Here is a 21,882-nt window from a genome sequence, read left to right on the forward strand (position 1 = left end):
AATTTCTGCCCCCTCCCAAAAATATTTAGAATAATCCTCCCACTCTTTCACATGTGAAATTACCCAGCCTATAAAAACTAACCTCTCCAAATTTCGGGGCCACACTCACCCTCTGTGATGGCCTACACGCTGCCTGTGGAGTGTGCTTCTCTCTGTATCTGAATAAATCCACTTCTTATCTATCACTTTGTCTCTCCCTGAATTCTTTCTGCAGTGAGACATCAAGAACCTGAGCTACATTAGGTCCTGAAATCAGGTACTATGGATTTTGGCTGGGTTCGAGTCCCAAACAGGGTTTTGACTGGGTTTGAGTCCCAGCCACGTGGGTTCAAGTCCCAATCTGAGGTAAATGTTTTCATACCCATCCCTTTATTTTATTTTTTTTTATTTTTTAAATCTTTATTTATTTTATAGAAATATAGTCGATTTACAATATTATATTAGTTTCAGATGTACTACATAGTGATTCAATATTTTTCTAGGTTATACTCTATTCAAAGCTATTATAAAATGTTGGCTACATTCCCTGTGTTGTACATTACATTCTTGTATCTTTTTTATTTTATATTTAGTAGTCTGTACCTCTTAATCCTCTATGCCTATCTTGCTCCCCTCCCCCCAGCCCTCCCCCTATTGGTAACTAGTTTGTTCTCTATATCTTTAAGTCTGTTTCTATTTCATTATTTTCATTTGTTTCAATTTTTAGATTCTACATATAAATGGTAACATATATTATTTGTCTTTCTCTGTCTGACTTATTGCAGTAAGCTTAATATCCTCTAGGTCCATCCATGTTGCAAATGGCAAGATTTCACTTTTGTGGCAAAGTAATATTCTATGTGTGTGTATACCACATCTCCTTTATTCACCTGTTGGCTAGAAGGTTGCTTCCATATCTTGGCTATTGTAAATAATGTCACTATGGGAGTTCCCTGGTAGTCTAGTGGTTAGGATCTGGCATTGTCACTGCAAAGGCCTGGTTGGGAAACTGATATCTGACAAGCCACACAGTGCAGCCAAAAAAAAATTTTTGTATCTTTTTGAATTAGTGTTTTCATTTTCTTTGGATATATACCCAGGAGTGGAATTGCTGGATCATATAGTAGTTCTAGTTTTAGCCACTGAAATTTTTAAAGCCCTGAATATAGTTTAGCAGGAACACTATCACAGGCAATCAGTTTTTGTTCTGTTGCTAAAGTTATTGGATATATGCTAAAGTGATTTTTTTTTTTTTTTGGTCTGAGTGACAAGAAAATAATGTTTAATCAATATGCAAATCAAACGGTCTCCACTGGCTTTATTAATCTAGAAAGAAATAATTGCATAGTTACTAGTAAGAGGAAGGACATTTAGTCTATACTTTCAAATGGGACAATCATTCTAAAGAGCTGTTCACTGGCAAAATTTCTCCCCAAGTTAGTATAGATTATATGCTATGTCATAGAAGATAACAATCATGAAGTGTTTTTTTCAGTATTTGCTTTTAGAGAAAAATCCTAAAACTTGTAGAGACTTCTGATGTCAGAAAATTATGAAATGTAAGAGTGTATTTAGCAATCAGGGTGACTTAGCTCATGGTAATTGGCATATGTATAATTATAATTTGCATTCCAGTTATTTAAACTGAGATATCCTTGATCAGGTTGAACATACTGTGAATAGAAGATCTCTTTTTCCAAGAAATAAGGTGCAGACAGTCTTTGGAGAACGGCCTCACTGAACTGGTAAGTTAGCTTTCTCCGGATTTTGATGATTTCCCCAGTTCTTCCATAATTCCTCAGTGCTCTGGCCATTTTCTGATAAGTCATGGTCTTCTGGTTGCCTTTTCTTTTTCCCCAGAGTTGGGCAAGTTTTTCTTTGTTTTTTGATACAAACTGAAAGATGCCTTTGGTTTGATCTATCCACTGAATACAAGATGCCATCTCTGGATTACATAGGGATTCATGAAGGTATTCAAACAGTCAGAGCTTCTTCCTGCCTTTTCCTCCCTTTTGCTGGAGAAGAGCAGGTTGTACCAGCTGGTTTTTGGGGATGTTCTGCAGAGATTGATGAATATTTCCTTCAAAATAGAGGTCCGTAGCACTGTTTGTTACTGTTCTCCAATTATAGATGGGTTCCTCTGCAGGCTGCAAACTATAGCTGTTGGAATTTCCTCTGATATGAGAACGGTGGTTGATAAAAGCCAGGTAATTTTTGTAATCTGAGGAGTACTGAAAGTCTCCAGTTGAATGCTGCCTCAGTACTTCAAAAGAATCTTCAAATGCTTGACCCAGCTTGTCTTGTTCAGCACAAGCCATGCTTCATTAAAAACATGACAATTCTGTCCATCAGAGGCCAATCCAATATTTACAAGTGCTCCAGGTGGAAACAACTTTCCCCTCTGAAGCACAGGTCTGCAACACTCTCCCATACCCATCCCTTTAAACAACACAAGAACTTTTATCTTCTTTCCTGTCCCTCCCCTCATCTTACATGTTGATATTAGCTGAATTGTATTTCAAGACTGTAATTTTTTAAATTTACAATCAAACTTATTTTAGATTTTTTTCAGTAAATTTTACTGTTTCCCCCCTCACCATTGCTTCATTGGAACCCCCTTCTTCCTCTTAAATTCATGTATTTTCCTTCTTGCTGAATCACATACCCAAATCATCCTTTCAGAAAGGGTGTCTGATAAATTTTCTGAAATGTTTTTGTTCTCATCTGGATTATTTTGGCTGGATCTAGAAATCTAAGTTCAAAGTTATTTCTCATCAGCTCTTTGAAAAACATCATCATATTCTCTCAGTTTTCTCTCTGGAAACTTTCAGAATTTTCCCCTTTTGGGACTTTATTTTTAACTTAAAATTTTTATTTCACATATGTGTGTGTGCACACATATGCATGTATGTGTGTTTGAATCATGCTCAGAACTTAATGTTTCTTTTCAGTTTGAAGTTTCTCCTCTCAGCTCAGAAAATTCTAGAACATTATTTCTTCATGTATTGCCTGCCTTCCTTTCCAGCTTTTCTATTCTCTATGTCTGGAACTCCTATTAGATGAATGTTGAAACTTTCAGCATCTATTCTCCATTAGCTTTATCTTTTTTCCTTTCATACTTTCTACTTCTTAATCTCTTTGTGGTATACTGTGAAGTAATGTCATTGCCCAAACACATTTTTTCCATTGGTTTGCTCCAGCTTCTCTTATTGATTTTCTAAAGCTTTGTTATCTATTAAGGACAGTTATTTTTAATTTGTTGCATATTGTAGGAGAATAGAATGTGCCACCCCAAAATATGCCTCTTTGGCATAGATTACTTTAAGCTGATCATTTTGAGAAACAACAGACACTAGGGAAGTTCTAGAGAGAGAGTAGAAGTTATTCTTTTGTATGGGAAATTTACATTTATAAAGGAAATCTCCATTTGTAAGAATGTCATCCTCTCTCTGAGCTAAGAAGAGAAGGATGACTAAATCATTAGAAATTCTTATCCACAGAGAAAGCACTGACTTAAATCTGCATAACAAATCTTATCCTTGTTTACCATACTTGCCTTGTCACTTTCCAATACCTTTCCTCTCATCCAGTAGCCCCAAACTCCTCTTTCCTTTGTTTTAGGCCAGGTTCCCATGTGAATCCAAGCTCTAACCATCCCTTTGAGTTACTCATCTCTGAGTTTCTCCCATCTGTATATGATTTACACATATTAATAAAATTGCACTTGTTTTTCTCTTATTAATCTGTCTTGTTACAGAGCCCCAGCCAAGAACATAGAATGGTAGAAGGAAAAGATTTTTTTCCCTCTCCTACAACATGTTTCAGGCTTCCCTGGTGGCTCAGTTGGTTCCAAGAGTCGAACATGACTTAACAACTAAATCACTACCCACCACCCAAAATATGTTTCAACATTTCCCCTCAAATTTGCTTTTCAAATCGTTGTCTATGGTGTCATTTGACTTAGGTAGCACTTTAATTTTACATCTTAAATATGTCAGATTTATTCCTCTTAGCATTGGTGTAATGACAAGAAATGCTATGTCACCTGAAGATTTATCATAATATTTTCCAAAATTTTCTTCTAGTTTTTTACAACTTTAAATTTTCATATTTAAACCTCTAATTTTAAAAAACATATACAATCTATCTTTTGCCCACGTTTGGAAATGCATGCAAAAGTTTTGTATATTGATCAGCTTGTTTCACTAATTATTTCTCTGGATATTAGATTTCTCTTGCTGTTATAACAAATTACCACATACTTAGTGGCTTAACACAAAATTATTCTCTTATACCTCTATTCATCAGAAATCCAAAATGAGTCTCACTGGGCTAAAATCAAGGTATTCCCAGGGATGTGTTCTTTTCGTGGGGCTCCAGAAGAAAAACCACTGTCTTGTCCTTTCCAGCTTCTAGAGGTTGCCCTCATTCCTTGGCTCATGGTCCCCTTTCCATCATCCACAAAGCCAACACATAATATCTCTCTGACCCTGGTTCTGTCACCATATCTCTTTCTCTGACTCCTGGTTCCACCTTCCACTTGTAAAGGCCCTTGTGATTACCTTGGACCCACCCAGATAATCCAGGACAATCTATTTTAAAGTTTAGCAAACTTAATTCCACCTGCAATTTTAATTCCCAGGTTCTGGGCCTAAGGATATGGACACCCTAGCAGATGGGGCACTTATTCTGCCTAACACATTGTTCCAGGCCCCTTACTGATTTTAAAGTACATCTCAACATTTGTTCTAACTGTTGCTTCCTGACCTGTGTATAGGTTTCTCAAGAGGCAGGTCAGGTGGTCTGGTATTCCCATCTCTTTTAGAATTTTCCACAGTATATTGTGATCCACACAGTCAAAAGCTTTGGCATAGTCAATAAAGCAGAAATAGATGTTTTTCTGGAACTCTCTTGCTTTTTCAATGATCCAGCAGATGTTGGCAATTTGATCTCTGGTTCCTCTGCCTTTTCTAAAACCAGCTTGAACATCAGGAAGTTCACGGTTCACGTATTGCTGAAGCCTGGCTTGGAGAATTTTGAGCATTACTTTACTAGCGTGTGAGATGAGTGCAATTGTGCAGTAGTTAGAGCATTCTTTGGCATTGCCTTTCTTTGGGGTTGGAATGAAAACTGACCTTTTCCAGTCCTGTGGCCACTGCTGAGTTTTCCAAATTTGCTGGCATATTGAGTGCAGCACTTTCACAACATATCTTTCAGGATTTGAAATAGCTCAACTGGAATTCCATCACCTCCACTAGCTTTGTTCGAAGTGATGCTTTCTAAGGCCCACTTGACTTCACATTCCAGGATGTCTGGCTCTAGGTGAGTGATCACACCATCATGATTATCTGGGTCATGAAGATCTCTTTTGTACAGTTCTTCTGTGTATTCTTGCCACGTCTTCTTAATATCTTCTGCTTCTGTTAGGTCCATACCATTTCTGTCCTTTATGGAGCCCATCTTTGCATGAAATGTTCCCTTGGTATCTCTAATTTTCTTGAAGAGATCTCTAGTCTTTCCCATTCTGTTGTTTTCCTGTATTTCTTTGCACTGATCACTGAGGAAGGCTTTCTTATCTCACCTTGCTATTCTTCAGAACTCTGTATTCAGATGCTTATATCTTTCCTTTTCTCCTTTGCTTTTTGCTTCTCCTCTTTTCACAGCTATTTGTAAGGCCTCCTCAGACAGCCATTTTGGTTTTTTGCATTTCTTTTCCATGGGGATGGTCTTGATCCCTGGAAGAAGCACAAGCTGGAATCAAGATAGCCGGGAGAAATATCAATAACCTCAGATATGCAGATGACACCACCCTTATGGCAGAAAGTGAAGAGGAATTAAAAAGCCTCTTGATGAAAGTGAAAGAGGAGAGTGAAAAGGTTGGCTTTTAAAGCTCAACATTCAGAAAACGAAGATCATGGCATCTGGTCCCATCACTTCATGGGAAATAGATGGGGAAACAGTGGAAACAGTGTTACACTTTATTTTGGGGGGCTCCAAAATCACTGCAGATGGTGATTGCAGCCATGAAATTAAAAGACGCTTATTCCTTGGAAGGAAAGTTATGACCAACCTAGATAGCATATTCAAAAGCAGAGACATTACTTTGCCAACAAAGGTCCGTCTAGTCAAGGCTATGGTTTTTCCAGTGGTCATGTATGGATGTGAAAGTTGAACTGTGAAGAAAGCTGAGCGCCGAAGAATTGATGCTTTTGAACTGTGGTGTTGGAGAAGACTCTTGAGAGTCCCTTGGACTGCAAGGAGATCCTGCCAGTCCATCCTAAAGGAGATCAGTCCTAGGTGTTCATTGGAAGGACTGATGCTGAAGCTGAAACTTCAATACTTTGGCCACCTGATGCAGAGAGTTGACTCATTGGAAAAGGCTCTGATGCTGGGAGAGATTGGGGGCAGGAGAAGTAGGGGACGACAGAGGATGAGATGGCTGGATGGCATCACCGACTCTATGGACATGAGTTTGAGTGAACTCTGGGAGTTGGTGATGGACAGGGAGGCCTGGCGTGCTGTGATTCATGGGGTCGCAAAGAGTCGGACACGACTGAGCGACTGAACTGAACTGGACAACATTTGCTAAGGCAAGAACACTCTACTATTCTTTAGTTTTTAAAAAAATCTTAGTTATAAAATAGATAAATCCTGATGGTGTAATATACAGCATGGTGACTATAGCTAAAATACATATTGTATATTTGAGAGTTGCTAAGAGAATTGATCTTAAAAGTTTTCATCACAAGAAAAAAATTGTAACTATGTGTGATGATGAATGTTGACTTATTGTGGTAATCATTTCACAATATATACAAACATTAAATCATTATGTTGTACACCTGAAACTGATATAATGCTATATGTCAATTATATTCCAATTAAAAAAAGAATTCAGGCCTGTATATCTGAGTATTTTCTCATGTTGATGTATGGCAAAACCAACACAATATTGTAAAGTAAAAAAAAATAAATAAATAAAATAATAAATAAAAGTGTTTCAAACTTGTCTAAATTTCGAATAATTCTGGAAAACTAAAAATAATTCTTGGCTATTCTCATAAATTTATTCTGTTGCCACCTGGTTTTCCACCAGCAAACTTTAGAATCAGTCTGACATAATTCAAAAAGTAAGTCATAATCCAAAGAAAATCTCACATGGATTTTGTTTAAAAATTGCATTAAGTAGAAACTTGCAGTAAATAGAAAGTGTATAAAATAGATATCAGAAATGACATCTGTACAATAAAGAATCTTCTCATTCAGAAATAGAATATTTCTGTAAATTTATTCCCATTTTCTTTTCTGTCCTTGAGTTCAGTTTTATAGTGCTGTTACTATAGTCATGAATATTTCTTTTTTTTTCCTTTTATTATTATTATTTTTTTTTTTTACTTTACAATATTGTATTGGTTTTGCCATACATCAACATGAATCTGCCACAGGTGTACACGTGTTCCCCAACCTGAACCCCCCCCCACCTCCCTCCCCATACCATCCCTCTGGGTCATCCCAGTGTACCAGACCCAAGCATCCTTGTATCCTGCATCAAACCTGGACTGGTGATTTGTTTCTTATATGATATGGAATTTAGAAAGATTTGTTTCTTATATGATATGGAATTTAGAAAGAAGAATATTTCTGATTCAGTTTATTCTTAGTGAGTTTTTTTTTTTTTTTTACCATTTTGTGGTTGTTGTAAGCAGAATATTTTTCCCCATTGTAATTTCTATCTGATTATTTCTGAGAGGTAGGAATACAAATTGATTTTTGGATATTTATTTTGTGTCCATGACAACTTACTGAATTCTTTTTCTAATTCTAATACTTTGTTGATTTTCTTGGTTCTCCTAAGTAGATAACCTCATCATCTGAAAAAATAACATGATTACCATCATTTTAAAATACTTACCCCTCTTGTTGCAATGGGCATGATGTCTAGTTCAATATTGACTAATATTGATATTAATAGTGGGAATGGTGAGCAATGAAGACTTAAATTTAAAACATAATTTGTTCTTTAGTCACTAAGTTGTGTCCAACACTTTGAGACCCCATAAACTGTAGCCCACCAGGCTCCTCTGTCCATGGTATTTCTCAGGCAAGAATACTGGAGTGGGTAGCCATGCCCTTCTCCAGGGGATCTTCCCAAGTCAGGGATTGAACCCGAGTCTCGTGTATTGCAGGTGAATTCTTTACCACTGTGCCACAAGGGAAGCCCCAAAAACATAATACCATTTACAATTGCTGCAAAGAAAATGAAACAATTAGGTATAAATTTAATAATACATGTATAAAACTTATATACTGAGCACTACAAACCATTGAGGAAAAGATCCAGAGAAGACTCAACATAGTAAAGGTTTGATATACAGATATCAAACACTTGATATCCACAAAAGTATATACAAAAGTATATCCACACTTTGATGTTCAGATTGATGCAATTCTTATAAAAATTCAAGAAATATTATAGATATAGACAAGATTATTCTAAAATTTATATGGAAAGGCAAAAGAACTAGAATAGCTAAAAACAACTTGGAAAATGTTCCTCCCTCCAACATGGGAGGAATCACTCAACCAAATTTGAAGAAGTCAAAAATGTAATGTTGGGTAGAAAATAAACATGTAGATCAACAGAACAAAATAGAAAACCCAGAAATAGTCGCACACTTATTTTTTATTTTTCTACAAAATTACAAAAGTGATTCAGTGGAAGAAGTATTGTCTTAAGAAATTTTGCTGAAGCAACTGGATATCCATAGGCTCCCCCAAAAGAACATTGAACTAAACCTCATGTGTGTGCTAAGTTGCTTCAGTCATGTCTGACTTTGTGCGACCCCATGGACTGTAGCCTGCCAGGCTCCTCTGTCTGTAGGATTCTCCAGGCAAGAATACTGGAGTGGGTTGCCAAGCCTTCCTCCAGGGGATCTTCCCGACCCAGGGATTGAACCCATGTCTCTTATGTCTCCTGCACTGTCAGGTGGGTTCTTTACCACTAGCCCTACCTGGGAAGCCCCCTAAATCTCATACCTAACACAAAAAGTAATTCAAATGGGTCATAGATTTAAATGTAAAACATAAAAATTTAAAACTGGGCATGCTGAAGAGTTCATAAACATGACACTGAAAGTGCAACCCACTAAAAAATAGATAAATTAGACTTCATCAAAATTTTTAAGTTTCACTCTGCAAGAGTGCTTATTGAGAGGATGATCTTAAGGTTCAACATGAAGATGAACATTTTTTAGGGCCAGGCACTGGGATTTAAAGTTAGTTTATTATTAAAAAGCAAGCTTGTTGAGCTTAACTTTAGTGGCAGGAAGGAAGGAACAGTGAAACAAGGAGTATACAGAAGTAATCAACTCTAGTCAACTGCCCCATTTCCAAACATAGAGAGGAGAGAAAAGATTATAAAACTGTAGTGGCTTATAGTGGAGAAGGCAATGGCACCCCACTCCAGTACTCTTGCTTGGAAAATCCCACGGACGGAGGAGCCTGGTAGGCTGCAGTCCATGGGGTCACGAAGAGTCGTACATGACCGAGCAACTTCACTTTCACTTTTCACTTTCACTTTTCACTTTCATGCATTGGAGAAGGAAATGGCAACCCACTCCAGTGTTCTTGCCTGGAGAATCCCAGGGACGGGGGTGGGGGCGGGGGGCCTGGTGGGCTGCCGTCTATGGGGTCGCACAGAGTCAGACACAACTGAAGCGACTTAGCAGCAGCAGCAGCAGTGGCTTTTAGATGTAGAAAAATTATCTGAGAAGACAAATGAATGTCTCTTAAACATCTGAAAACTTTTTTCATAAATAAACACATAAAGTGAAATCTTTCATAAAGCAAAAGGCAAAGGAGAAAAGGAAAGATATACTCATTTGAATGCAGAGTTCCAAAGAATAGCAAGGAAGGATAAGAAAACCTTCCTCAGTGATCAATGCAAAAAAATAAGGAAAACAATAGAATGGGAAAGATTAGAGAGCTCTTCAAGAAAATTAGAGATACCAAGGGAACATTTCATGCAAAGATGGGCACAATAAAAGACAAAAATGGTATGGACCTAACAGAAGCAGAAGATATTAAGAAGATGTGGCAAGAATACACAGAAGAACTATACAAAAAAGATCTTCATGACACACATAACCATGATGGTGTGATCACTCACCTAGAGCCAGACACCCTGGAATGAGAAGTCAAGTGGGCTTTAGAAAGCATCACTACGAACAAAGCTAGTGGAGGTGATGGAATCCCAGTTGAGCTATTTCACATCCTAAAAGATGCTGTGAAAGTGCTACACTCAATACGCCAGCAAATTTGGAAAACTCAGCAGTGGCCACAGGACTGGAAAAGGTCAGTTTTCATTCCAATCCCAAAGAAAAGCAATGCCAAGGAATGATCAACCTACTGCACAATTGCACTCATCTCACATGCTATCAAAGTAATGCTCAAAATTCTCCAAGCCAGGCTTCAACAATACATGAACCACGAACTTCCAGATGTTCAAGCTGGATTTAGAAAAGGCAGAGGAACCAGAGATCAAATTGCCAACATCTGCTGGATCATTGAAAAAGCAAGAGAGTTCCAGAAAAACATCTATTTCTGCTTTATTTACTATGCTAAAGCCTTTGACTGTGTGGATCACAACAAACTGGAAAATTCTTAACAGATGGGAATACCAGACCACCTGACCTTCCTCTTGAGAAGTCTGTATGCAGGTCAGGAAGCAACAGTTAGAACCGGACATGGAACAACAGACTGGTTCCCAATTGGGAAAGGAGTACATCAAGGCTGTATATTGTCACCTTGCTTATTGAACTTATATGCAGAGTACAGAATGCGAAATGCCTGGCTGGATGAAGCACAAGCTGTAATCAAGATTGCCGAGAGAAATATCAATAACCTCAGATATGCAGATGACACCACCCTTATGGCAGAAAGTGAAGAAGAACTAAAGAGCCTCTTGATGAAAGTGAAAGAGGAGAATAAAAAAGCTGGCTTAAAACTCAACATTCAGAAAACTAAGATCATGGTATCTGGTCCCATCACTTCATGGCAAATAGATGGGGAAACAATGTAAACAGTGACAGACTTTGTTTATTTGGGCTCCGAAATCACTGCATATGGTGATTGCAGCCATGAAATTAAAAGACACTTGCTCCTTGGAAGGTAAGCTATGACCAACCTGTACAGCATATTAAAAAGCAGAGACATTACTTTGCTGACAAAGGTCTGTCTAGTCAAAGCTATGGTTTTTCCAGTAGTCATGTATGGATGTGAGAGTTGGACCATAAAGAAAGCTGAGCGCCTAAGAATTGATGCTTTTGAACTGTGGTGTTAGAGAAGACTCTTGAGTGTCACTTGGACTCCAAGGAGATCCAATCAGTCAATCCTAAAGGAAATCAGTCCTGAATATTCATTGGAAGGACTGATGCTGAAGCTCAAATTCCAGTACTTTGGCCACCTGATGCAAAGAGCTGACTCACTGGAAAAGACCCTGATGCTGGGAAAGACTGAAGGCTGGAGGAGAAGGGGATGACAGAGGACAAGATGGTTGGATGGAATCACCCACTTGATGCACGTGAGTTTGAGTAAGTTCTGCATGTTGGTGATGGACAGAGAAGCCTGATATGCTGCAGTCCATGGAGTCGCAAAGAGTCAGACGTGATTGAGTGACTGAATTAAACTGAAAGAAACACATGTGAATTTTTCACTTATTAGTGAGGTAAATGTCTATGTCTCCTAACAGTCTGCTGGCAAGACTGTGGTGTCATTGGTTGATGGGAGAGCAAAATGGCCACCCTGGTTCCTCCTTGGACCTGCCATGCTTGCTCCTACCTCAGGGCCTCTGCACTGGCTGCTTCCTCTACCTGAAACTTGACTTGCTCCTTCTAGTCAATCAAGGACCCAGCTCCTTTTCCTTTCCTCTATAAGGTCTCCCTGATTGCCCGCCCCCCCACCAATCCCAGCATTACACTCATTTTCCTCATAGTGCTCCTCTTTATCTGTTTTCCTCTCTTCAGCTAGATCAGAGATTTAGCAATTTTTTCCTGAAAAGGGCCAGATAATAAATAGCTTAGGCTTTGTGAGCTCTGTGGTCTCCCTTGTAACTCCTCATCTCTGCTGTTGTAACACTAAAGAGCCATCATCAGTGTGTAAATGAGCAAGCGTGACTGTATTGTTTGTTTGTTTGTTTTGGTGGCCTGTACCAGGAGTGTGACAGTTTCAATGAAGCTTTATTTGAAGACACTGAGGTTTGAATTTCATGTTAATTTTCAACTGTCACAAATTCTTCTTTTGATTTTTTTTCCAATCACTTAGAAATGTGTAAACCATTATTATTAGCTTGGGGATAAACAAAAAGTCAGTGGGCTGAATTTGGCTGGCAGGTCATATTTTGCCCTTTCTTGTGTAACTTCAGGGATTTTTTGTTCAACTTCAGGGATTATTGTCTGCTCGATCTGCTGCTATACCCCCAGCACCCTAGAACAGCACCTGGTTGCCAGTAGGCTCTGGGAGATGTTTCCTGAGTGAGCCAGTGAAGGGATCTATGTGAGTTTTGTAGCCAGCTACTGAAGGGCAGAGAAGTGGGTGAACAGATAAGAGCCGCTACAGTCCTCCTGTCGTTTACCAATGTGAACCTGGGAAGGCTCCCCTAAGAAGTGCCGGAAAGAAATGAAATACTGATGATAGAGTTGCAATTTAGCATCTTTATTCTTCCCCTTTAGCTCAACGGTGATCCTGACAAACAGCTTCTACAAGGAGGAGGCAGAAAAGACTGGACTGGGCAGGGGTTCCCTAAGGGCCTAGCCTCCTCCTCCTCCTCCTGTAGGGTTGGGGTTGGGGTTAGAGTCATGATCTGAGCTTGGCATCCCCTGAGGAAGAAGGGAGTGAACCACTCTTCAGCCTGTGGCTATGTTGATGGGAACCGGGAGAGCAGTCCATCTCCCTCCACGTGCACGGGTGGATGCACACTGGGGCCCAGGTGAAGCAGGGCTTGGTCAGTGTCCAGATACATGGCTCTGGCCTGTGGCCCAGTTGGCAAACATGAAACCTAGGCTGATCGCCATGAAGAGGACCCCCAAGACACCAAAACACAGAGCCTGTGGGTGAGAGGGAGAAAAGATGGGGCTGGGTGTGTACCTACACCCAAGCTCCTCCATCCCCTCCAGGGAGTGCTGCATTCATTCCTGATCCTCCTTTTCTGCTCTCTCTCCTTTAAAACCAACCCCTTCCTGTGACTCCTCCTTCCGTCTTCCTAAAATTCTTCAGGGAGTACTCTCCCCCATCTTCCTTGAAAATGTTCCAAACTTCTCCTAATAGTGCTCCTTCCATCTGTCTGAAGAATGCTTCCTCCACGCCAGCCCCTTCTTAAGTGCTTGCTGTCTTCTCAAACTCTTCTTGTGCTCTGTCTGCTCAGCCTCTTCCTATGACAATCTTCTTCATTCTTCTAGACCATCTGCCCTCTCTGCTCCAAGCCCCCTCTTGAAAATGTTCCTTCAACCTTTAGCCATCTTTGAATGCTCCCTCTTCAGAATGCTCCCTCTTTCCCCAGCCCTCCCCTGGAATGCTCACCTGGATCTTGGGCCAGGAGTAGAGGGGCTCCACCTCAGAGGGCACAATGCGGAGGTAGAAGATGCTGGGAAGGATGAAAATGAGGCTGGGGGCTGAGGTAGACCCTGAAGGACAACCAGGAAGGAAAGAAGCAATGTAAGATTGGGGTACAAGGCCCATATTATGTGGGGTCTGGGACTAGGGCTGGGGATACAGACCGATAACCCCAAAGATATCCCGGATGGTTGGCACACAGATGACAAGAACATTGACCAAGACAAGCAGGATCAGTGCTATGGCCACATGGCGTGGCCAGCTGAAGGCCTTGCTTGGAAAAAGTAGCTGCTGCAGAGCCCGGCGGATCTGTGACCAGAGTACAGTAGGATGAGGGTCAGGGCTCAAGCACTGCCTCCCCTTCTATGTATTTATCTGTCTCTAACACCACCCATAGTCTGAGACCCCTGATTTCTCCTCCATCTGACTCTACCTCCATTCTGTCTGACCATCCATCTGTGCCTCCACCTTCTACATGAGCATCCTGCATCCCTTCTGCTTGACAGTCTGTGACCCTTCTGGGTGATCATCCATCTATGCTTCCACTCACTGTCTGAAATCTTGTCCTCCTCTATCCAACTATGTCTGCCTCATCCTTCCTGACCACCCACATGTCCTTCCACCCTGAGGTCCCTGCCCCTCTCTCCTCATCTGATGACTTCCATCTCCCTCCTCTGTCTGCTCAGCCAACCTCTCCATCAGGGAGCCTTGTCCCTCCTACACCTCACTACTTCTGTCTCCATCCTTTATCTGTCCATCCCTGTTTCTTCATCTTGAATATCCATCTACCTATGCCTCTACCCTCTGTCTATTCCTGCTTCCCTCTTCTGTCTAGTCAGACATCTGTGCCTTCTCCCTCGAAATGACAACCCTGTTCTTCTGATTCTTTATACTCTGCCATCCATGTCCCCCTTGTGTCTGACCATCTATTTTAGCCTTCTCTGTCCATCTGACAACTCTATCTTCCCTGTCTGTCCATCCCAGCCTCCTCTATCCATCCATCCATCCACTCCTACCTCCACCCTCCATCCAAACATTCCTGCCTAACGCTCTACCCATCCATCCATGCCCCTCCACCCTGTAGGCCCACTCTTGCCCCCAACATACAGGGAACAGCACAACTGGCACCGTGAGAGTCACAGCGAGCAGCACCGCTAGACGCACACAGAGGATGAGCAGGTCATGCTGGCTGTACATGTGCAGCATCTCCGCCTCCACGCTGCCTGGGACATGGGACACAGGAGATGGGATGTGATTGAAGCACCAGGACCAGTGTCCCAGAAACATATATGTGTGCACACACATACACACGCACACACAGACAGTGACAAAATCTCCATGCAGGGTGTGTATAGTCCCTTTGGAAACCGAGGGGTCTGAAAGCATGCAGGGAAAGTGCTGAGGCTCCTGCTTAGTAATCTACCCAGTCCCCACCCTAGCTCTCTACCCAGCCCTGGCCCCAGCCGCACTCACTGTAGAAGGTGAGGTATCCAAAGGTCGCCGTGAGCCCATACATGCAGAACATGGCCCCAATGGACACGTTGGCCACAGCCTGCATTCTGCGCTTGGAGGGCCTGAGGTATAGAGGTCATAGAACTGTCATGTCCAGACCCGTGGACTTGGTCCAGGCCCCTCCAAACCAGCCCCCATCCTCTAGAGTCTTCCCAGAGCTGATGTTCAGCTAGTACACGCTGAGATGCCCATCTCTGCCTCCCCTGTATTAGCCACGCCTCCCTTCTCTATCCATCCCTCTAACCCCATATAACCAACTCTGCCTATCTCTTTGACCATCTCTGTCTCTCTTTTTCATTTGACTGTCACAGCCTCTCCCTCCATTCTGATTATCCACACTGTCCCCCTGATTGATCATTCATACATTCCTCCCATCATCATATCATCCCTGCCCTTCCTTTGCACATCCATATCCCTCTCCATCTGACCTTCCCCATCTCCCCCATCCCATCCACATATGCCACCCCTTCATCTGATCTCAGCCTCTCCATTTGTCCATTCACACTTATACTGGATGTTAAAAGGGTAGAATACTTAAGCCCCAATTAGTGAACAGTCACTGTGTTGCATCCCCCAAGCCCTCCTGGCCACCTCAAACCCCTTCCTTGGCACAATCTGGCCACAATCGAGCTGTACAGTACCAGGACCATGATAGGCATTATGACTATCACCCCACCTGCTGCCCTATCACCCATGCCCACTTGCCTGCCCACTCACCGGCAGAGTTCTGTGTAGATGGGCAGCACTTCAGGGTGGCAGACAAAGGCAAAAGCCATAATGGGCACTGTGTAGAACATCTGGGGGAATGGTCCAAGTACAAGAGATTAGAGTATAAGGGCTCCATCTTCTCCTCCCCACCCCCCCAGCTCCACCATTGCCTTCCACATCAGACGCATGGAAGCCCCTGATGTCCAATACCTGGCTCCACTCTGAGCAGAGTGCAGTGTGGGACAAAACCAGAGGACCTGCGTACAGTGCAAGGCATAGACATATGCCAGCACACCAACCTGTGAGTCAGCTGTGAACATCTGGGCCTCACAGCTTGTGTTGAGCCCATGGATGGGAAGGCTTGGGGAGCTCTTGCTCTCCACTGCTGTTCCATTGTGGCCTACAGTGCAGCCAAGCTGGAACTTCTTATAGATGACCTGGAGGAGGGAGGGTGGGGAAGTGAGGTCATGGGGAAGGCTATGTCCCAATGCCCCAAACCTTTTCTGTACTTTTGCATGTCCTTCTCCCTCAGACTCACCGAAATGAGGAAAAACAGCATACAGGTCAGAGAGAGACCACTGGTATACCCCAGGTAGCCTGCAAGGGGCAATATACAGAGTCTCAGAAATCAAGGGAACCCCCCCAAGCAAATATCAACCCCCTAGTCTCACCTTAAATTCAAGGCCCCTTCACCCCAATTTTGCCACACTTTGCACAAACTTCCACCTGGACCAGCCCCCCAACACTTGACAAACTCCTATTCATCTGTTAAAACCCACATGAAACAAGCTCTCCCCTGGTATTCCACAGCCCTTGAAAATTGAGATTCTTTGAATCTGGCTCCCCTTCTCTAACTCCATCATCCAAATGACCAAGGCAGGAAGCCTCTTACCCAAGTGTCTCATGAGGGCCAGTGGCAGGATGATTAAAACACTGACAATGATGATAAGGAGGTTTCCCTTCAAGAACCAGTCCCTAAGGAGACAGGCAAACATAATGACTAACTGCCTACCAAAGAAAACTGTCAAGCAGACACTCATAGAAGACAGCCAGACAGGTTTCTGCACACAGTCAGGAGAGATGAGCTGACCCCTACAGGTGGTTACAGGGACAAATGGCACAACAGGAATGACAGAAACAGCCAGACAGATTATCAGACTATCAGCCACACACTGTCAGAGGGATATAGCTGGGAACACACACATAGCTGGACAAACTGTGTCATCAGACCTCAAGTGGACATACAGTCAGATGGGCAAACAACAGCCCACAACAGCCAGATTCACAGTGTCCAACACAAGGTGCCAGACACAGAGTGAATCATGACCCTGGTATGTCTAACAGGTAGAACAACAGTCTGATGATCTCTTGATGATCTGCAGACTCGACAAAAAGTCAGAAACACATATGTGTGATTGTTTGAACAACTCAAGGTTTGTTGAGCACTTGAAAGTAGTTGAGCCGATTTGGCCAGAGTCAAAGATGGAAACTGAGACAGAATTAGCCAGCTGCCCATGCTGTTGGAACCAAGCTCAAAGAAAGAGAGAGATCTGTACAGATATTGGAGGGAGGTGTCCAGGCAGGATAGTCTGTTAATACAGAATTGGCTGAACAATTGTTCATTTCCTCAAAGAATTTTATTAAATAGTGCTTAATATGTTCTGGGCATTCACATATTCTCTTCCTACTAGACACACAGTTACAAACCAACAAAGCACCACTGGTCATATATGCAGTGGGAGCTAATTATAATAATGAGACACATCTAGTCACATAGACTGTTAGCTACCTGAATGGCTTCAGGATCAAACCAAAGATCTAAGAGGATACCCAGAATCAGCTATCATAAACAAACAACTGAAAAGATTCAGCCATCAGACAGATGCAGAATTAAACACACAATTGGCTGGATATATACTCAGAACAGGCAAACATACATGGTTGGAACCATAATACAGAAAACATATATAGTCACAGTTGAGGCTCACACACAAACAGCCAGAAAGAATTTGCCAGAACAATGGTAACCACGTTAAACACAGAGAGTTAAACACAAATCATTTATACATTGGAGTAGGAAACAGCAACCCACTCCAGTATTCTCGCCTGGAAAATTCCACAAACAGAAGAGCCCGAATAAGCTACAGTCCACGAGGTCACAGAGTCCAACACGACTGAGTGACTGAGCAGGCACATGTATACATAGCTGGTGCCATGGTACACTGCACAAACACGTGCACGTACTCTGCTGGAGTCAGTGACCATACACTTATACCTAGACAGATTCAGCCAGGCCTAATGGACCCAGAATCAAACAGAATGCACCGGCCAGAGAAAGTCGGAGTAAGCAAATGTCAAACACACATGGCTGGAGTCACAGCACACAGGACACAGCTGTAGTCAGCTAGCATACAGATGGCCAGAGAATCTGCCAGTGCAAGAGTCACAGAATCAAACCCATGGACAGGATTTAGGTCTACTGGATAGGCGTAGCCACAGGGTCAACATGAGAGTACACTGGACACATGGAGTCAGCCAGAACAGTCACAAAAATCAACATGTGGTGTTACTGGACTCCACTAGCCAGAGCAATCACACATACTGCTAGCATCACAGTACACAGGAATCGCAGTCTGCCCAAACTGGCCTGCCCAACAGCCTCAAAAATAGAAGACCTGGGAGTCAGCCGGACATAGAGTTGAAGCTAGCAGCCAGACCCCACAGGCAGAATCAGTGGCCTGTGGGTCAGAGCCAAGGGGTGTTGCACACTCACCCCTCAGGGTCCATGTCCAGGAAAGTGGCGATAACCAGGGGAAGTTCGGATTTGATGATGAACAGGTAACTGGACATGGCTGGTGCAGGTGGGGGCAGGTGTAAGCAGAAGCATTCCCCTCATCTCCCTCCCACCCCAGCCTGGGGAAGCCCACCTCAGCCCACCCTCTTCCCCCAAGCTGACCCCCACCTCTCAGAGTGCTCACCCCCAACATTGTGCAGACAGATGACCGCCGCCACCACTACTTTCCCCGCAGGCCCCAGCGCCCTCTGTCCCAGCTGTTCATAGGCTCGGATGCCTGGAGGGGAGGGGACCAGAAAGGGACAGGTTGTGGGTCCAGGAGGCCAGGCCAGGGGTGGGAGAACCTCCCAGGGCCAGAGCCTGGGAGCTAGGGAGCTGGGGCTTGGGCTGATTGGGTCTCATTGCTCGGAGCTGAAGGTGAGGGTTAGGCAGTTAGGATTGGGCTTGGGATTGGAGTCTGGCAGGTAGGATCTGTGGCCAGGGAGAAGGTTGGGGGCCAGATGTAGGTAGTGGGGGTCCTGGGGGTCCTACCATGGCTTCACTCCACTGAAGCCATGGTAGGAATGAAGTCTGAGATCTGGGGCTGTGGCAGCTTGGGAGCTGGGGGAGGGTAGTCTTGGGTTGTGGGGCTGGCTTCCTTGCTAAGTAAGCTGGAGACCGAGGGTGGAGTGGAGTGGTCTGGGAGTAGGGAGGGTCTGAGCAACAGGCTTTGATGGTCAGACTGAGGGCTGAGGATTGGGGCTTGGGAATCTGGGAGCCCAGATAAAGTATGAGACCCAGGGTACAGTCTGGGGTCTGGAGCCCAGAGACTTGAGTGTGGTGTCTGGGGTTCTGGATCCAAGTTCTGAGGGGCCGGTCTTGGGTCTGGAGGCCAAGGTCTAGGTGAGCTCTGGGTCTCACCTACAACACCAGCACAGGTCAGCAGGAGATGGATGGAGTACGAAGACAGAAGAGCGATGCACAGCAACAAAGCCCTATGGCAGATGGCACTGCTCGGACTTGGCCTCCAGGCCTCCCGGCTGGCCCCACAACACCCAGCCCCCACCCCAGACTGCCTAGGACTCACAGGAAGAGGAGGATCCCCGTGTGGGCCATGGCATAGGCCAGCCCCAGGATGCCGCTGCCCATGATGGCGTTGCTGAGGTTGAACACTGACATTCCAAACGATGTCTTCCCCTCGAACTGCTGGTAAGGGGCAAGGCCCAGGGAACATGGGGAGGGGACCAGGTAAGGAGACTAGGGACGGAGACCAGTGCTGGGGCCTTGGGAAAGGCTAGGGAAGAAGTGATGGGGGCAGGGAGAAACCCAGGAAGGGCCATCAGAAGGAAAATAATTTGAATATGGGAAGAAGCTGGGAAAGGGAGAGCAAGGAAGGGAGATTCTAGAGGGGAGCAGCTGGAAGTAGAGAGGAACAGGGGAGTGTGGGGCAGAGACCAGAGGCAAAACAGCAGAAGGGAAGAGCCGGGGAAGAAGGAGCAGTAGGGGAGAGGCTGAGCTGGGCAAGATACAACTGGGATGGGTCCTGTGGGGTCACTCACATCCATGAACTGGGCCGGTTTCCTCCCAGGAGAAGGACTATGGCTGGGCAGGAAGCCCTCATGCTCCTGCCTGCAGGTAGAATAGGCAGAGAAATTAAGGAGGTGATGAGAAGGTAATTCGGACCTCTGACCTTGACCCATTGGGCCCCCGACTCACTCCACAGCATTCCCAGGGAGGGCTCCGTTCATCTTTGGATCCTGCAGTTCCATCCTGTGGGCAGAGAAATGGGGTGGGGTGGTCAGTTATGGAGCAGGGTGGCTTACAAAGTGGGGCGACCTAGATGAAGGGGACTGAGGCTCTGATGGCAATGGACAGATACAGAAACAGAAACACAGATGAGGCGAGGGGAACAGGGACAGAGGGATGAGAGAGACAGGAAGGAAAGTGGAGAGGATTGGAGACAAGAGGGAGAGGCCGAGGGAGAAAGAGAAGGGAGAGAGACAGAAGGGAATCAGAGAGGGAGAGACGCCAACAGTTTACTCATTGAGACACGGAAAAAAAAGAAGGCAACTAGAGATAAAGGGGTAGGGACAGAGACAGAATGAGAGATACTGACCCCTCAGCAGACGAGATGGCCATCTGGAGTGGGGACAGCCTCTCCTCTCAGACCCCAGACTCACTCTCTCTTACTCTCGGTTTCTCTCCTTCCCCGGTCCCCTGAGCACCTCCCCCTTCCCTCCACCCTCACCGTGTGGTTAGGCCTCTCACTCCTTACAGGGACACGTGTCGACCCGACTGCCCCACCCCTCCTAACGCCCCCTACCCCCCTCCTCCCCGCCTGGGCCGCCAGCCTGAGCAAGAGCTGATGCAACCTGTTGAAGGGGCTGGGGATGGGGTGGGGGGCAGGCTCGGCGACCCCAGCCCCGCCGGGGACAGGACACGGCAAATTGCTCTCTGCCACAACTCTGAATATCCTCGATAGAGGCCAAAGGCAATTCTCCAAACTGAACCCCTTTCCAGGGATAGAAGTGACCCCGGGATTCCCATTTAATTCCCCTCCTAGGGACTACAGAGGTATTCTCCAGGACCTTTGTCAAGTCTTATATACCCCTATTTTAGTAGAAGTCACTTTAGAGACACTTCCAGGCTTGAGATTGTTTCTGGACTTGCGGTGTCTCAGGAACCTCGCCTGAGCCCTAATTTCCCCTCATGAGGAGAAGAGGTCCCTCAGACAGTCATCAAAAGCCCACTCCCAGTGCCTGATGTACTTCCTGGGGTGGGGTGTCTCTGCAATCCCCATGCAAGCTTGGAGTCCCCCTTTTCTGGACAGAGTGTCTCTAAAGAAACCCCCAGCCCTGAACTCACTTCCTGGGAATGCCGTATCTCAGAAAACCCCATTCAAGGTCCCCATCATCACTAAAACTGCCTCCAGGAAACCCCCTACCCAAGCCCTGAATCCCCTCCGTGGGTCAGGGAAGGCTCTCAAGGAGCCCCATCGTCAAGTGTGAGCACCATTTCAAGACTCCCACCCACTCCTGGATTCATTTCCTGGGATCTGGGTACCAAAAGGACCCCCCTCCCATTTAATTCCTCACTAGGACTAAAAAAATCTTCAGGGAACCCTTGAGCCCCCTCCCGGGACCCCTGTTCGTGCCTTGGCATCTCAGGAGCCCCCTCGATGGCCAGCACCCCCTCCTCACCTCCCTGCTCCTCTCAGCTCTTGAAGCGGCAACTCAGAACTGGGGCTCTGGGACCCCGCCACCGGGCGGCAGGGCTCCCACTCAGCCAGACCCTGCCTTCGC

At 44.5% G+C, this 21,882-nt stretch overlaps 1 protein-coding gene and 1 pseudogene across 6 annotated transcripts; both read right to left on the reverse strand.

Annotated features, from left to right (window-relative positions):
• Positions 1-644: 644 nt before the first annotated feature.
• LOC109556109 (transcription factor Spi-C pseudogene) lies at positions 645-2,341 on the reverse strand (annotated as a pseudogene).
• Positions 2,342-12,669: 10,328 nt separating this feature from the next.
• Positions 12,670-21,882, reverse strand: SLC38A5 (solute carrier family 38 member 5). Of its 6 annotated transcripts, none has more exons than XM_070783506.1 (16): positions 21,781-21,882; positions 20,297-20,350; positions 20,140-20,209; positions 19,668-19,783; positions 19,502-19,575; positions 18,786-18,878; positions 18,581-18,659; positions 16,700-16,782; positions 16,346-16,404; positions 16,107-16,244; positions 15,817-15,896; positions 15,061-15,161; positions 14,695-14,810; positions 13,752-13,896; positions 13,555-13,658; positions 12,670-13,082 (listed from the first exon to the last, which is right to left on the reverse strand). In XM_070783506.1, the coding sequence occupies exons 2-16, from the start codon at positions 20,347-20,349 to the stop codon at positions 12,981-12,983; spliced, it is 1,413 nt and encodes a 470-aa protein (XP_070639607.1). In that variant the 5' UTR covers position 20,350; positions 21,781-21,882; the 3' UTR covers positions 12,670-12,980. The 6 variants fall into 6 exon arrangements, with proteins under 6 accessions (XP_070639607.1, XP_070639610.1, XP_070639606.1 ...); XM_070783509.1 differs by having other exon boundaries at positions 19,668-19,786; positions 21,781-21,877; XM_070783505.1 differs by lacking the exon at positions 21,781-21,882 and adding an exon at positions 20,697-20,791.

This window comes from Bos indicus, chromosome X, assembly GCF_029378745.1.
Source record: "Bos indicus isolate NIAB-ARS_2022 breed Sahiwal x Tharparkar chromosome X, NIAB-ARS_B.indTharparkar_mat_pri_1.0, whole genome shotgun sequence".
In the NCBI taxonomy this organism is placed as follows: domain Eukaryota; kingdom Metazoa; phylum Chordata; class Mammalia; order Artiodactyla; family Bovidae; genus Bos; species Bos indicus.

Excerpts from the sequence above, each read along its gene's own strand:
- SLC38A5 (XM_070783504.1), bottom strand. The coding sequence starts at position 20,719 with ATGGCCATCTCGTCTGCTGAGGG. Across the intron at positions 20,351-20,696 it reads GCCATCTCGTCTGCTGAGGG|GATGGAACTGCAGGATCCAA; the intron begins GTCAGTATCTCT and ends CTCTGCCCACAG. Across the intron at positions 13,659-13,751 it reads GGATATCTTTGGGGTTATCG|GGTCTACCTCAGCCCCCAGC; the intron begins GTCTGTATCCCC and ends GTTGTCCTTCAG.